We start from the raw sequence: 17986 nt of genomic DNA on the forward strand, positions 1-17986 counted from the left end.
TGGATATCCAATCTTGGGGACAACTTGTCCACAACTGGTTGGGTATTTAAACTTGGTGGGGGTGCAATTTCTCAGGGTTCCAAGAAACAAACATGTATATCTCATTCCACTGTGGAAGCAGAGTAATAGCTCTAGCTGCTACCGGCAAAGAGACCAAAAGGTTAAGGGATATCTTGATGGAGATACCTCTAATCAAAGAGAATGTATCCACTATATCAAAACATTGTGATAGCCAAGCAACATTGGCTAAAGCATACAGCGGAGTGTATAATGGGAAGTCTAAACACATTAGTCTAAGACATGGATATGTAAGTGAATTGGTTCAAAGAGGAGTCATCTCAATTTCCTATGTGAGAAGAAGTGAAAACTTGGCGGATCATTTCACTAAGCCACTAACGAGAGATTTAGTGGCTACATCATCTCGAGGGATTGGACTTAAACTCCCTAAAGAGATTCACGTTTGATGGTAACCTATCTTAACACTAGTTACTTAACTAGTGTTGGTTCAATAGGTAATTACAAGTCAATCAAGTGAATATTAGTTGTACTCAAAATAGTGCCATCTGAGATGTTGAGTACTTGTGAGTTACCAAATTGAGGGTTAAAACCAAGAGGTTTTTTAATAGAATTCAGTCTTCTGAAGACAAGTATTTTTGGTAACAAAATACTGTAAGAGTTCTACCTATATGGACCTAGGGGTGGTGGTGCCTCTCATGAGAATTGGGAGTATTCTCAAGAACGTCCATGAATAGAAAGTTCACATGGCCATTAACGGTGCAAAGCGAGACATAGAGGTCTCAAGTGAATATGGCAAAGGTGTGTGTGTGTTATCACCAATTTTTTATCATGGAAAGATGTTTCAATGCCTCGTGCAACCAAATTTTCAACAAATTTTGTGATAATTACACTATAGTAAAGTTCAAGTTGAAGAACACTTTACTTTATGCACCAATGCAATGACTTCTATAAGATAGAGTTATTATTTATTCAAGTGGAGGATATGTTATATTTTTAAATATAATGTTGATTGATTAAATAAGTGTTACAATAAAGAACTATTTAATCTAGTGGGGGAATGTTATATTATTTTATAATATAATGTTTAGATTAAATAAATGTGACAAAGAGTGTTACATGTTGTAACTCTCATTTTGAGAGTTACAACATTTGGATAGTGTGTAGTATTCAAATGTGTATTTGAGAGTTACAATTTCAGTAACAAATTTGTAACTCCCAAATATTGCACATTATTGTGTAAATTTGTTGTTACGCAATTTTGATTTGAATTTCTCAAAGACATAAGTGAAATGGTTGTTGGAGACTTGGTTTTAACCCCAATAATGTGTTTGGGGGTTACAAAATCAATTAGGTGTTATTTGGAACTGTTTGGAAAATTGCACAAAAATATGTGCTGAAAATGGGTTGTGGCCACGACCACTGTTTATCCCTAGCTGTGGCCTTGGGGACAGAGGCAAGTGGTCGCGGCCACTGATACTCCTGACCGCGGCCAGTGAGGCTGACAGCCAAAACCAATTTTCAATTTGTTTTTTCCAATTTGAACAATTCTAACATCCTAAGTAACTCCCAAATCTCCATTTTAACTCCATAAACATCCAATTAAACATTGGTAACAACCATGGGGGTTGGTGGAATTTGAAATTCAAAGGGTATCTCAAACTCTATAAATAGGAGCCTAATGCTCACTTGTAAGATAAAATATTTTCTATCCACGAGAGCACTTAGCTAGAAAACACCTAAAGGCTTGATTATTCCACAGAGCTATTTTCAAATTGTGAGAGTTCCCTTAGTGCTTGAGTTAGGGTAAATAAGCTTTTGGACAAAGGTTGCAAACCTTGTTCAAGTTGGTGATCCCCAATACTCTTCACTTTGGTAATGTGAGTGAGAGCATTCTTTCTTTATTGCTCTTGTTATTTCTTTTTCTACAATTACTTTTCATCTTATTCTTCTTTTCTATTTACTTGTATATATTGTTTAGAGTTGTAACCTTTTATTTCTTTTGTTTCAAACATTATTACTTTATTTGTATCTTTTGTTTAGAGTTGTATTTCTCTATTCTCTTCTTCTACTTCTTCTCCCACTTTACTTGTAATTTTTCAGTCATAGAGTTGTAATCTTATTTAATCAATCTTTGTTTTATTTGTACTATTTTGTCTAGAGTTGTAATATTTCACATATTTTCCATTGAGGCAACATATTATTTCCTAACATTCAAAAGCTCACCCCTTTATTTGTTTCAATGGAAGGTGAAACTATCAAAATCATGAACCATGACCTAGTGAGGTTGGATAGGTTTGATGGATCCAATTTCACTAGGTGTAAAAACAAGGTGAGGTTTCTCTTGACCACTCTCAAGATCGCCTACATCATAGAGTCCACATTTTAACCTCTCCCAACACCATCCGACAAGGACACTCTCGAGGTGGTGGAAAAAAGAAGGAAGAGGGAGGAGGTCAATCTCCTTTGTAGGAGTCATATCCTCAACGCCCTATCCGATAGGCTCTATGACCTCTACACTGAGACCAAGTTGGCAAAGGAGATTTGGGATGCACTTGAGACAAAATTCAAGGCAGAAGAAGAAGGTACTAAAAAAATTTTGATTTCTTAATATATCAATTTCAAATTTTTTGGTGATAAACATATTCTTCCTCAAATACATGAGCTACAAAAAATTGTTAACAAATTGAAAGTGTTAAAGATTGAGCTTCCCGAGTCCTTTCAATTTTGTGTTATAGTGGAAAAATTACCACCAACTTGGAGGAGCTATAGGAAAATAATCTTTCATAAAAATGAGGATTATTCTTTGGAGGAAATCCAAAAGCATATTTGAATTGAGGAGGAATCAATATGTAGAGACAAACTTATGGAGGGGTCTAATGGAGAGACTTCCAAAGCAAATGCGGTGTCACAACCAAAACATCCCAAAAATAAAGCGAAAGGCAAGAAGGGTAATGAGACATCTTTGGGTCCGAAAACCAACCCAAACAAGTTTAAGGGCGAGAAAGGTCATTGCTTTATGTGTGGGAAAAATGGTCACTATACTAGAGAGTGTAGGCATAGAAAAGACCAACAAGAACCTAAGGTAAACGCAACTTAAGAAGATAATATAGTTGCTACCCTTATTGAGGTGAATGCGGTCCAAGGCAAAGTGAAGGGATGGTGGTATGACACATGTGCCACCGTCCATGTCACCTATGACAAATCATTGTTCAAGACCTTTGAAGAGTCAAATGGCAACCATGAGATTCAAATGGGCAATGAGGGAAAATCCAAGGTACTTGGCAAAGGTACCATTGAAGTCTTTTTCACCTCCGACAAGAAATTCACATTAGTGAATGTGCTTTATGTTCCTGAAATGAGTAGAAAGTTGGTAAGTGGTGATTTGCTTGGCAAGTTCGGCACTATAGCCGTTTCTGAGTCTGGTAAACTTATTCTTACCAAATCCAATGTATTTTTGGGAAACGGGTACTCTTGTGAGGGTATTGTAGAGTCTCAGAATGTTTACTTAGTTAGCTAGCTGGTAGTAGTTGTAGTATTTTAGATTTCATGGATTTTGGTTCAAACCGGGACTTAGTTGGAAACTCCTAGCAATAGTTATGTATTTTATAAGTTTAACCTATAGTTTAAGAATATTAATTATAACATAAGGTTTTATTAATATTGTTGGTTATAAATATGATATTTATTATAACCTAAGGTTTAGATAGAGCCAATAGGATTATGACACTTGTCATATGCATGATTATTAAGGAATTATTATTTTAATGATAAAATAAGGGAATATAAGACTTAGTCTTCACCAGAAACTGTTAGGGTCGTAATTTTACTCAGTCAAAGTAGTTATCTAACCTTAATTATGCTGAAAAAGTTCAATTACGTGTTTAAAATAATCACGTATGCCGATATATCGCAGCATTAGAGCCAATATATCGCCTGACGCTGAATACGGAAAGCACGTTAACGTTACACGATCGTACGAACGGAGGCTCAAGATTAGGGTCCAGCCGATATATCACCACATAGAAGCGATATATCGCCCATATTTTATTTTATTTTACTATTTTTGTTTTAATTTTTAAAAACCACATTTGACTCCTGAAAATGTAGGAATTCTTCCCTTGTGAATTCCATTCAAGTGAACCTCGGCATTACGAGGCACCCTGAAGACTACGAGACACATGCCAGTGGGATGAAGGGGCAAGAGCCTCACTTGGGTACTTACCACATGCACAAAGGAACAAAGGCGTCACATGGCATCGGAGGTGTTGGGCTAAGAGAGTCACCCTCGTTATACGAGGGTCCTCGGCCGTTGACCAACCCAAACGCCATCCTTGCTATGCGAGGGTCTTTGGCAGGCCTCCCATGCGCGCCGCGTGGCCCTCACTGTGCGTGGATCCTCGGCTGGCCACTCGCGTGTGCCGCGTCTACGCAAGCATCGCGCCTCACCTCCATGTGACCGCAACAGGCCAGCCTCGCTATGCAAGGGTGCGGCCTTGTTGCATCTCGCCCGTCCCGTGCCTTGGTGCATCTCGCGTGTCCTGTGCCTTGCAAGCCTCCCCGTGTGAGGTACCCGTGCTATGACATGGTGCAGCCTCACTACGTATCTCGCATCCCCTCGCCTTGCCTCCGTGCGATCGAAGTAAGCTAGCCTCGCTATGCGAGGGTGTAGCCTCGCAGCATCGCCCGTGTCCCGAGCCTCACCTCCATGCGATCGAAGTAGGCCAGCCTCGCTATGCGAGGGTGTAGCCTCGCAGCATCGCCCGTGTCCCGAGCCTCGCCTCCATGCGATTGAAGTAGGTCAGCCTCGCTATGCGAGGGTGTAGCCTCGCAGCATCACCCGTGTCCCTCGCCTCGCCTCCATGTGACCACAGTAGGCCAGCCTCGCTACCTCTCGTGTGTGTACCTTGTTCCGCCACAAGCCTCCCAGCGCCTTGACTTCTCCTGACACGTATAGTTTGGAGCCTCCATGATATATGCATGAGGAACACTTGGAAACACCAAATGGGTATGTCAAATGAACATTAGGCGCCAAGCATGAATTGATGAGGACGACTAGGTGCAAGGCACGTGTACTGACATGAGATGTACGGTTGTGGAGAGGATAGAGGCGTGGCTCTGCCATCTGCATCTGAGGAGTAGTGGCGGTAAAAACTTGTACGGAGAGTGGAGACACTACCTGAGCACCCCCGAAAATATTCCAGAGTCCACAGTACGATGTCTTGCACCACTACTTGGGCATTGTCAAGGTAGACACCAATATGTCCTGAGCCACTACCCTGGCCCTGTACCTGCATACGTACACGGCCCCTGGGACCTACTTGTATCAGGAGGCCAATAGAGCCCACCTATAAATAGGTTTCGACCCCTCAAGTTGGGGGGTTGGAAAACTGATTGTAGGAGAGACACTTAAGAGATATATGATTTTGATTCCATGGGAGTTCTGGTTTTTCTGTGTATTCAAGTTCTTTCTATCTGGTTCTAAGTTAACCTTAGTATAAAAATCTTAGTTTTCTAACCTTTAATCGTTGACGAGTTCTTACTGTCAACAGTTTGGCGCCGTCTGTGGGAAGTTAAGTACCAAGCTACTGTTCTACCATTAATCCCAGCAAGAAGAAATGCTGAGACGTTCAAAGCGACTCAGGGAGCCATAAGAGGTGGAGGTCCACCTTAATGGAGTTCAGCTAAAGGCCTCCATGAAGAATCCTCCTCTACCCAGAGATGTGGAGCCCCCAGAGGACCCTAAGGTTCACGAGGGTGATAGGGAGGTCTCATCACCGGCCATCCAACCCGGTGAGAATCATCCCAGGGCAACCACCGCACCAGCAGGGGATGCCAATGAGTTCCCGCTCCCTAAACCACCACAGGTGCCGAACTCCGGCCGGCAGGACCCAGGCCCCTCGACGCGTATACATGATAAGCATCCCCGGGTCCATTCCGTGAGCTCGAGTTCTAAATCTCGGTTCTATGAAGAGGAGATATGTGAGCTGCACCGTAAGAACCAAAGGTTGGAGACCACCCTGGATAATATGCAAGAGGTGTTGAATGGCCTGTTGCAAGGTAAGTCAAGCGTGACCCTGCCCAAGAAAAAAGAGAAAGGTCAGGAGGGGACAGAGACCACCGTTCCAGTAGATGATGGGAGGACTCAACTCTCCACTAGTAATACCCCCAGGGTGAAGCAGCATGAGCGTCCTGGACCATCGAGGCCACCCCAGGGGCCAGGGCAAAGGAACAATGTTGGCTCTCGCAACGACGTCGAGGTCACCTCAAAGAGGATGCCCTCAGATCTACGAGAAGAGCTCAACAAGAGGAGGGCGGATAAGAGGACTACCTCTCCTACTGTCCCCTGGGACGGCAAAGGAAAGGAAGATGTCAACCCGTCCATGTTGAGAGACTCCATGAAGAAGAGGAGGCAAGACCTCGATACAGAGATGAGGAGCCTGCGGAGCAAGATTGTCACCACATCTGATGGACAAACCATTGAGGATGAGTTCGACCATGAATCGCCCTTCACCAAAGAGATCCAAGCCATCCGACTCCCAGCCAACTTCAAGGAGCCTCATATGACCCCGTATCAAGGAAGCACAGACCCCAAATACCATCTGGACGCATTCAACGACTTGATGAAATTAAGGGGGATTAGTAGCGGGGCTAGATGCCACTGTTTTGCAGTCACGTTGAAAGGACCCGCATACAAATGGTTTAAAAGACTTCGGCCGGGATCCATCAGGTCTTGGCAATAGTTTTCAGATGAATTTCTCCAACAGCATCACGTCATGCGTGATTATACAATGTCGGGCACCAGCCTCGCCAATGTAAAATAGGGAGAAAATGATAGTCTAAAAAGCTACATCCACAGGTTTAACATGGAGGCGGCCAAAGTGGGGAGCTTGACCCACAGGGAGTTAAAAATGGCCATCACCGCAGGGGTGCGTCCAGGAAGCAAATTGTGGGATAATATGCTCAAAAGGGAAGTCACTGACCTAGATGACTTCTACGAGAGAGCGTAGAAGTACATTCGTGTAAAGGATGGCCATGCGAACTTAAAGGAGGGAAAGTGTGAGTCCAATGCAAAGCCCCCAGCTAATGAAGGGTCGAATGGAGCAAAGAAGAAGAGGGCGTATGAAGGGTCGAGGGATGATCAGCATTGAAATCCCAAGCGGGGAAGCGACCATAGGAAAACAGCTTATACTTTCTATACGAACCTGACGGATACCAGGGAGCATATCTACCTCACCAACATAAAGTGGGTTCCCTTCAAGAAGCCCCCACCAATGAGAAAAGACCGGTCCAAGAGGGATCCCAGTAGATACTGCCAATACCACAAAGATATTGGTCACACCACAACAGAGTGTATTCATTTGAAAGAAGAAATTGAGGAGCTCATCCGCAGGGGGCACCTAGGCCGATATGTCAGGAGAGAAAGGCCGAAGTCGGAGGACGAACCAGTGATATCTCAGACGGAAAGAGGAGCTCCAGAGATTCAGGGTGAAGTGAGAACTATTTTCGGAGGTTCGAGGTTTGGGGGAGACTACTGGAAAGGACGAGATAGGTACGCTAGAGAAGCCAGGCGAAGTCCACCACCCTGTGTCATGAGTTTGGAACAACGACCCCTGAAAAGCTTTAAGGGAGAAACGACTCGATCACTTTCACAGAGGAGGATGCACGGGGGGTGCATTTCCCCCATAACGACTCTATGGTATTGACAGTTCGGTTGGCCAATATGCGGGTGCATCGGGTCCTGGTGGACAATGGCAGCTCAGTGGATATCCTATATCGCCCCGCCTTGGAAAAGATGGGGCTGGGCATCCGTCACTTGAAGCCTTGCCAATCTTCCTTATATGGATTCATGGGGGACTTGATACAACCCCTAGGGATGATCGAATTGGCACTCACCATAGGGGAGCAACCCTGACAGACTACAGTCATGGCAAACTTCGTAGTTGTAGATTGTGTTTCAGCTTTCAATGTGGTATTGGGGAGACCATCCCTGAGAGAATTGAAAGCGATAACTTCCATATACCACTTGGTCGTCAAGTTCCCAACTCCCGGAGGAGTAGCTAGTATGAAAGGAGAACAAAGAGAAGCGAGGGAGTGCTACAACACCTCCCTCCGCGCATCCGTGAAACCACATGAACCGATGGCCATGGTGATACATGAAGCACTACGTGCACCCATAGGAAGCCCGCAGGAACTAGACCCCAAAATCGTGGAGGAATCAGGGGCATAACCTATGGAGGAAATATAGGAGGTAGAAGTAATAGAGGAATGGTTGAGAAAATTGAAGGTAGGAAAAAGTCTTCAGAGCGACGTGAAGGAGAAGCTGATAAGGTTTTTGAAGGATAATCTAGATGTATTCGTGTGGAGTCATGAAGATATGGTGGGAATAGATCCTAGTGTCATGTGCTACCATTTGAATATCTCTCGTGAGGCTAGGCCCATTAGGCAGAAAAGACGAGCGCTGGACCCAGAGAGGTACGCGGCCTTGAAGGAGGAGGTTGACAAGTTGAAGGCCAATGGGTTCATCCGTGAGTCATTTTACCCTGTATGGGTATCAAATCCAGCACTAGTCCTAAAACCAAATGGAAAATGGAGGACTTGCGTTGACTTCTCAAACCTGAATAAGGCTTGTCCTAAGGAGAGTTTCCCGCACCCGAGAATAGATCAGCTGGTGGATGCGACAGCTGGGCATGAATTACTTAGCTTCATGGATGCCTACTCCGGGTACAACCAGATTCCTATGAACCCAGGTGACGAAGAGCATACACATTTATAACGGATAGAGGACTCTACTATTACAAGGTGATGCCCTTCAGGTTAAAGAACGCAGGTGCTACCTACCAAAGGTTGGTCAACAAGATATTTGCTAACCAGATAGGGAGGAAAATGGAGGTATATGTTGACAATATTCTGGTGAAGACCAAGAATGCCACAGAGCTCAACAAGGACCTAGATGAGATGTTTGACACACTCAGGAAATATCGAATGAAGCTGAATCCAATCAAGTGCACTTTCGGTGTATCCTCGGGGAAGTTCTTGGGTTTCATGGTCAACTCCAGAGGCATCGAGGATAATCCTTATAAGATAAAGGCCCTAATAGATATGAGCCCACCCAAGAATAAGAAGGAGGTGCAATGCCTAACGGGAAGGGTAGCGGCCCTTAATAGATTTATTTCGAGGTCAACTGACAAGTGCCTCCCCTTCTTCAACATCCTAAAAGGGAGCAAAAAGTTCGCTTAGGATGAAGAGTGTGAAGAGGCATTTATCAAGCTAAAGGAGCACTTGGGGAAGCCACCCCTGTTCGTAAAACCTGAAAAAGGTGAAAAGCTATACTTATACCTGGCAGTGTCCGAACATGCCGTAAGCGCGGCTTTGGTTAAAAGGGAGAAGAAGCGTCAACAACCCGTGTACTATATCAGCAAGCGGTTGGTGGACGTGGAGAATCGATACCCTAAGATTGAAAATTTGGCATATGCATTAGTGGTGGCTTCAAGGAAGTTGAGACCCTACTTCCATGCCCATGCAATCAAAGTTCTCACTGATAGTCCTCTGAGACAGGTCTTGCATAAACTTGATACCTCAGGAAGACTAATGAAATGGTCGATCGAGTTGAGTCAATTCGATATCGTTTATACCCTGAGAACTTCCATCAATGGACAAGTGCTTGCAGACTTCATAGTGGAGTTCACTAGTCTACTGAATGAAGGAAGAAGTGAAGAAGAGGGACAATCGGTCGCAGAAAGAGAGCCAAGGAGTTCTGAGGAATGGAGCCTGCACGTGGATGGAGCATCCAATGGAGGAGGATCTGGAGCAGGCATCGTGATGACTGGACCCGAAGGACACAGGATGTACTGCGCGATACGGTTTGGGTTCAAAGCCTCGAACAATGAGGCAGAATACGAAATGCTTCTAGCAGGACTGCAGTTGGCCCAGGGGCTAAGGTAACGCATCTACACATCTTTAGTGACTCACAGTTGGTGGTATTCCAGGTGAAAGGGGAGTACCAAGCGAGGGGACCCAAGATGGCTGCATACTTGGAAAGGGTAAGAGGCTATTTGGAGCAGTTGGTGGAATATAGCCTAGAGCGAATCACGAGAGAGAGGAATACCCATGTTGATGCCCTCGCAAAGCTAGCTTCCACTAAAGATGGGGATACCCTCAAATCAGTGCCTGTAGAATACTTACCAAGGCCAAGCATTGTCAATCCAGACGTTCACATGGCCAGTGTCCCAAAGGATTCATGGGCCAGCCCGATTATAGATTACCTGAAGGAAGGAGTGGTGCCAACAGACAAGAGGGATGCTCGGATGCTAGTTTATAAGGCAGCCCTATACACCTTGGTAGATGGGATCTTATACAAGATGGGGTTTTCTGTGCCACTCTTGCGATGTGTTGATGAGGAAGAAGCTGTGAAGGTACTATATGAAATACATGAGGGCAAATGTGGCAACCATGCGAGTGGACCATCCACGGCTCGAAAAGCCATGAGGCAAGGGTACTACTGGCCTTCCGTGGAGAGAGATGCAAATGATTTCACAAGGAAATGTGACAAATGCCAAAAGGCATGCGAACTACTCCCGAAAACCCCCGAATGGATTGACCAGCATGACCAGCCCTTGGCCCTTTTCTGTCTGGGGAATAGACCTGATTGGCGCCCTTCCCCCAGGAAGAGGTGGTGCGAAGTACGCGGTGGTAGCCGTAGATTACTTCACCAAGTGGGTCGAAGCAGAACCTCTAGTGAAGATAACGTCCAAGCATATCACCACCTTTGTGAATAAATTCATTGTCTGTAGATACGGAGTGCCCTACAAGATTATCTCTAACAATGGTACTCAGCTTGAAGGGGAAACGTTCGAGGAGTACTGTAGGGAAAGAGGCATAAGGAGAAGCTTCTCGATTGTTGTGCATCCACATGCCAATGGGCAGGTGGAGGCAATTAACAAAGTCCTAAAGAGGAACTTAAAAACAAAGCTAGAGAAGATGAAAGGTGCTTGGGTCGAGGAGTTACCTAATGTGCTTTGGGCCTATAGAACCACTCCACGCACTACCACTAGAGAGACCCCTTTATCCTTAGCATATGGATGTGAGGCTGTCCTCCTGATTAAGATGAAGGTTAACTCGTACAGGATACAGGCATACGAGGGCCAGGTCAACCATGCGGCAATGGCCGAAAGTTTGGACATGCTAGAAGAAAGAAGGGAAAAGGCGCAAATGAGGGTGGCGGTATACCAGCAGCGGGCAGCATGATATTACAACTCGAGGATGCGAGAGAGAACGTTCAGAATAGGTGACCTGGTATTAAGGAAAGTACTCCCCAACACGCGAGACCCGGGGGCGGGGGTGCTTGGGGCGAACTGGGAAGGGCCCTACCAAGTCGCTCTGTACATACCACCAAACACCTACAAGCTGGCGCTCATGGACGATACCGCCATACCTCGAGCGTGGAATGTAGAACACCTCAGGAAGTACTACCAGTAATACTTCCACATCCAATGCAAGCAGTAGCTGTGTTGAGTTTGTTGCAGGTTATGTTATCTTAGTAGACGAGAATCAAAGAGGTTACCTAGATAACCTCCAAAGTAGATGTAAGCCTTTTATATATATATATATCGTTGTAATCTGACTACTATGAATGAAAATGATCACAACTTCACATGTTATTTTTCTTCTTTATGCGAGCATCAACCAAAGTGCCTGCTGAAATAAATCTCACCTAGCACTTGGGGGGTAGGACAGGAGGCACGAGTAAAAAAAAAATCTCTCATATTCAAAAGGATTAGCTACCCTTATGAACATCAAGGGAACAGTTTAAAAGGATGACCTCCAACTAAAAGCCAACACCCCAAGAGGTGAGGCCGTAAGGAGGGAATCTCCTAATAAGTCTAGAACGGCCATTAAGCCGGTTAGCCAAAAAGGGTCCTACAAGAGACACTTGAAGAAATAGTATTATGTATAACGACGAGAAGGACGCTTCTCGCAAAAAGTGACAAGCGCACTGTAAAAGGACCCCAAGAGCCCAATGGGTTAACGTGTCCTTACAAGTATAATCAAGGTGCACCAGGAAGATTATCGCCATCAGATCAAGGAAGAGATATGTAATCCACAAACAATAATAATAAGAGGGACTTACCAAAGTCCCTTAAGTTTGATGAACACAAAGGAAAAAAGGAGAGAAAGGAGAAATAATGTGAGGGATTACATAGCAATAACATACATAGGCCGAATACAAAGGAACCTACAAATCTCCATCTTGACCCTTCCACTCAGAAATCTTCTCGACGGCATAGTCTCCAAAGGGAGACAGGTTAACGATGGGGTTGGTCCTCCAGACAGCATGCAACGTGCGCTCGACTATGCGATTCTCAGCATTCATAAGCTCAGCCTCGAGCGCAGTGATCCTCTCGTTTAAAGTTTGGATGGTAGCCTCCAGCTGAGTGTTGGTGTGAGAGGTTGATGCAGCCCGGGCTAAGGCGGCGTCCCTCTAGAAAACCGCCTCGGTCAGTTGACTTGACAAGGCATCCTTTGCCGCCTCGGCCATCGATAGGTTCCCCAATGCCGCCTCAAGCTCGTGTTGTAACCGTTGGGTCGATGACGAGTTGGAGGCGATCAGCCGATGACTCAAGATGGAAGCCTAGGTAAGGGCGATGACATGGAATAGAGCCTCAAGGGTCAGGTGATAAAAAAATATGTATATATATATCTATCATAAATGAATGAACCGAGTATCTCGACAAGTACCTGCAAGGAGGCTCACATATAGGCGTCTTCAAGCTCAGCCTCGGGGACATTGTGCAAGGTCCCCCACTCACATTTGGGAAAGTTTCCCAAATGATGGCTCATGGCTTCCCCATACTGGCTCGCCAGAGGATGATCTTCGAAAGCAGAAACATAAGCTTGGCCGGGGGAGGCGTGTGTGCTTGCCGAGGCACGCTTTGTCAGGGATGGGGACTGAGAAGGTCCTGATCCATCTGTAGTTGTGTGGGGAGCAGAAGAGTGCAGAGTCATCTCCTTGGGTAAAGAGGCGCCTGAAGGCACCCGCCTAGAATGCCTCCTCGGGGGTAGAGGAGCCCCAGCAAAAGAAGGAATAACAAAATTCCTTTTAGGCATGGAGGGGCGAGAGCCAGAGGCATCAAAGGCAAACTCACCGCCAAGTATCGACGGTGGCGTCCAAGAGCTAACACCGCCAGTATGACCGTCATCGGCCACGCCCCTAGCCATGCGGCAGCAGAGTGCAAGCACGAGTAGTTCTCAGATACCACTATCTCCTCAACGTCCATATGACCGCCCGAAGGGTAGACATAGTCCATATCGACTACCTCGCTATAATTACCTTCATCGTGGCCGTATAGCCACGGACCCGCAGGTTCAGGTGAGGGGGGGCATGGATCTGTAGGTTCAGGGGGTGCAGGGCATGGATCTACAAGCTCGGGGGGCACAGGGCACAGATCCACAAGTTTGGGTGATGCAGGGCGTGGACCCGCTGATTCAGATGAGGCGGGGCGTTGGCTCGCAGGTTCGAAGGAAATGGAACATAAGGAGACGATCTGATTCGGGGTGAGCAGCCTGTACAAGAGAAGGTTGCTCTCTGTAAAAAGGGCGCTGGCTTGTTTATAATCACTCGACAAGGCCAGGATTGTCCTCACTCAGTCACGAGCCTTCGGTTTCAAGTGAGTGCCAGGGACCCCTAAGAGACCTGCCATCAAAAGAAAAGAAATAGTTACAGTTAGAAGTAACATAGAAGAAAAGCCGAGTAAAGAGAGGAACCTCTCATGTGTAAGATCAAAGTGAGAATAGTCTTACTTGGGTGTTGAAGCTAGTATGTCGGGTGGACCCACTAAAAGTGAAGAAATAGTCTAACTTCCACGAGCCTCTGTTTGAAATGGAGCCCTCCACGAGGGCATTCCCTTTGTGGGCCACAACTTTCTAGAGCTAGTAGAACCTAGGGGCAGATGCATTCGCCCTAAGGGTATAGAAGTAATGAACCTCGCTCATAGAAGGTCCTCTGGAATGCACCTGATGGTATAACACATATAGGCTGCTCAGTGTCACCCAGGAGTTGGGGGACAATTATAGAGGCGCCAGTTCAAAGTAGTTAAGCACTTTGACAAAAAAAAAGGATGAAGCGGATGAGCCCCACCGGATTGGATTATGGAGTCGCTGAAGGCCATGAACCCTTCTGGCAGCTCAGTTGCGCGCTCATCACGTTCTGGTATGACGAACTTGAGGTTTAATGGTAACTTATGAGCCTTTAGCATGTTGGACAATTTATTCATGGTGATGCTGGACCTGCCCGTCTCTTCGCAAGAGTCAGAGGTTCTCTTCGGCATCTCAGGTACCTGGGCAGAGATAGGGAGTTTATGAGCCACAGACTTTCCAAGGGTCCTAGAGGACCCCCCACGTGTCCTATATCTACCGGCACTCTACTTGACCCTAGGGCGTAAGACCGGGGGCAAGGGAGGAAGGGTGGGTGGGATCATGGAAAGGAACTCCGGTTCAACCAATTCGCGTCTACCGCTTTCAAAGGAGGGATCCCTATGACTGGGAGACTCATCACGATGAAAGAAAAAAGGTTCAGGGGGCAAGTTTTCTTCTAGGCAAGCAATTTCAGAAAGGCAATCCTGGAGGATTGATTGTAGTTGGGAAATGTATGTCGCATGCTGGGGGGAGAAACCTAAACCCGTGTCCCTGGTGTTGGATTTTAGTTCCCTCTCAAGGTTGCATGCTTTTTGTCTGAGGTGAGACAGTCTCCGGAGGTAGAGCGTCCGCACACCCCCACGGTTAGAGGATCCACGTACGTCGGCCTCCGAGTCAGAGGATGATAACTCAATGAATTCTACATTGGACGGACCTTCGGAACATCGCCTAGACGCCATGGACCAGCTAAGACTCGAGGGCGTATATGCATAAAGGTGACCCTATATCTACAACATGAGTGTGAGGGGTATAAGAAAAGGGCCTATGCACATGTACTGGAAAGGCCATACGAAAAGAATGACAATCTCTAAAGAATGAGTGTCGTGCAACCATTAATTCTACCCCCGCATAGTCAATATAAAAAAAAGAGGAAGGAGGCATACCTGGAGGTATATGTATGAATCTGAAGGTGTGCAAGGATAGACTTGTGGAGGCGTAGGGTCAGTTGAGCGATAAGCAAGGGCAAGACCGTTGGAGCGAAGGAATGCCTAGCGTCACCACACTGCTAGTAAAAAAAAGAGCAAAAGAATCAGGAAAAATAATAAAATAAAAAAAAGAGGATGAATAATTGAAATGGAAGGAAAATTACCTCAAGAATGCTTTTGTGGAGGATGGAACCTTTGAACTCTTGAAAGTGGTTTGGAGGTAATACCACTAGGCTAGGAAAGTTTTGGTGTGGAGAAATGGCACCAAGCCTTGGGGTATTTATAAGGAAAGTCAAAGCCCCCTAGCCATTGGATTCAAATCCATATGAATGGTGGAGATCAAGAGTATGGGTAGCCTTGGGATCTGCGATTGAGAATGATTGGTTCTTATGCAATCTTAGGGATATTCATGGATCCCTCAAGAGTTAGATGGTTTTTGTGTTTCTTTGGACACTATAAAGAAACACAACTTCAAAATTCACTTTGTGTTTCTTCAAGCGACATTGGGTAGCGCTCCAAGGTTGAGTCCACTAGAGCTGGCCGTACATATCAAGCAAGAGAAAAAGAAAGAGTCTACAAACACACTTAAAAGTGTACTTATAGACTCGGGGGCAAGTGTAAATGTGGGAATTCTTCCCTTGTGAATTCCATTCAAGTGAACCTCGGCATTACGAGGCACCCTGAAGACTACGAGACACATGCCAGTGGGATGAAGGGGCGAGAGCCTCACTTGGGTACTTACCACATGCACAAAGGAATAAGGCCGTCACATGGCATCAGAGGTGTTGGGCTAAGAGAGTCACCCTCACTATGCGAGGGTCCTCGGCCGTTGACCAACCCAAACGCCATCCTCGCTATGCGAGGGTATTTGGCAGGCCTCCCATGCGCGCCGCGTGGCCCTCCCTGTGCGTGGGTCCTCGGCTGGCCACTCGCGTGCGCCGCGTCTACTCAAGCATCGTGCCTCGCCTCCATGTGACCGCAACAGGCCAGCCTCGCTATGCGAGGGTGCGGCCTTGTTGCATCTTGCCCGTCCCATGCCTTGGTGCATCTCACATGTCTCGTGCTCTGCAAGCCTCGTCGTGCGAGGTAACCGTGCTACGACATGGTGCAGCCCACTGCGTATCTCGCGTCCCCTCGCCTTGCCTCCATGCGATCGAAGTAGGCCAACCTCGTTATGTGAGGCACCCGTGTCCCGAGCCTTGCCTCCATGCGATCGAAGTAGGCCAGCCTCACTATGCGAGGGTGTAGCCTTACAGCATCACCCGTGTCCCTCGCCTCACCTCCATGTGACCACAATAGGCCAGCCTCGCTACCTCTCGTGTGTGAACCTTGTTCCGCCACAAGCCTCCCAGCGCCTTGGCTTCTCATGACACGTATAGTTTGGAGCCTCCATGATATATGCATGAGGAACACTTGGAAACACCAAATGGGTATGTCAAATGAACATTAGGCGCCAAGCATGAATTGATGAGGACGGTTGGGTGCAAGGCACGTGTACTGACATGAGATGTACGGTTGTGGAGAGGATAGAGGCGTGGCTCTGCCATCTGCATCTGAGGAGTAGTGGCGGTACGAACCTGTATAGAGAGTGGAGACACTACCTGAGCACCCCCGACAATATTCCAGAGTCCACAGTACGATGTCCTGCACCACTACTTGGGCATTGTCAGGGTAGACACCAATATGTCTTGAGCCACTACCCTGGCCCTGTACCTGCAGACGTACACGTCCCCTGGGATCTACTTGTATCAGGAGGCCAATAGCACCCACCTATAAATAGGTTTCGACCCCTCAGGTTGGGGGGTTTGAAAACTGATTGTAGGAGAGACACTTAAGAGATATATGATTTTGATTCCATGGGAGTTCTGTTTTTTCTGTGGATTCAAGTTCTTTCTATCTGGTTCTAAGCTAACCTTAGTATAAAAATCTTAGTTTTCTAACCTTTAATCGTTGACGAGCTCTTACCGTCAACAACTCCTTAGACCTACCTCTGTTAGTTTTGACCGAGTCTTCAACCTCTAATTGACAAAAAAATCAATTATCTTCAATTAAATTCATTATTTTTATTCAAATCAAAATAGGGTTAGTTTCACTCATTACCTCTATAAATAGGACCTAGTACTCAGCCCTTTCACATACTCTTCAGCTGTGATCAGACTCCAATGTGCTAGTGAGACTATAGGAGTGTTAAACACTTGGGTTGGGAAAGAAAAAGCTTTATCATTCTTAAGCTTTATCAAACACTTGAGAAGTAAGGATTAAAGTATTTCGGTATTGGAATTAGGCCAATCTCTAAGGTCAACAAAGGTACCCTTATTCTTAAGTTCAATTTTGTTTGATTCCTTAGTTTCTTTAGTTTTCATTCAGGCTCTAACTTTTGTTATGGTTGTGGTTAGGTTTTCAAGTTCTTTGAACTTAAGGTGTTTTTCGGTAAGTTTTCTCTTGGTGGTTTAGTTCTATTCTTTTCATATCTTTCCTTTAGAAGTACTCACTGTTCTATTGCTGGTTTTAGGAGTGTTCCAAGCCCCGCATTTGTTCTCATATCCCAGTTTTGGTAAGGAAAATAGGATAAATCTTATATGTTTGTATGATATGTTATGCTTAAGTTATATATTATGATATCTTATGTTGTGTTATGATATGTTAACATTAATTATAGTATGATATTAGACCTTGGGCATATGGCTTGTCTAGCTAGCAAGCCCCAATAATTTATGGGAATATGACTTGCTTGACTAGCAAGCCCCACCAATCTATTGGGCATATGACTTGTTTAGTTTACAAGCCCCAAGTAGTATAATGGTCATTGTAGTAGTATATGACATATGTTTATGATATGCTTATAGTATATG

At 45.6% G+C, this 17986-nt stretch overlaps 1 protein-coding gene across 1 annotated transcript; it reads left to right on the forward strand.

Moving 5' to 3' along the window:
* Nucleotides 1-8283: 8283 nt before the first annotated feature.
* LOC133814110 (uncharacterized) lies at nucleotides 8284-10793 on the forward strand. The gene is made up of 3 exons (XM_062247110.1): nucleotides 8284-8346; nucleotides 9256-9792; nucleotides 10005-10793. The coding sequence occupies exons 1-3, from the start codon at nucleotides 8284-8286 to the stop codon at nucleotides 10791-10793; spliced, it is 1389 nt and encodes a 462-aa protein (XP_062103094.1).
* The last annotated feature ends 7193 nt before the right edge of the window (nucleotides 10794-17986 follow it).

This window comes from Humulus lupulus, chromosome 2 (genome assembly GCF_963169125.1).
Source record: "Humulus lupulus chromosome 2, drHumLupu1.1, whole genome shotgun sequence".
Taxonomy (NCBI): domain Eukaryota; kingdom Viridiplantae; phylum Streptophyta; class Magnoliopsida; order Rosales; family Cannabaceae; genus Humulus; species Humulus lupulus.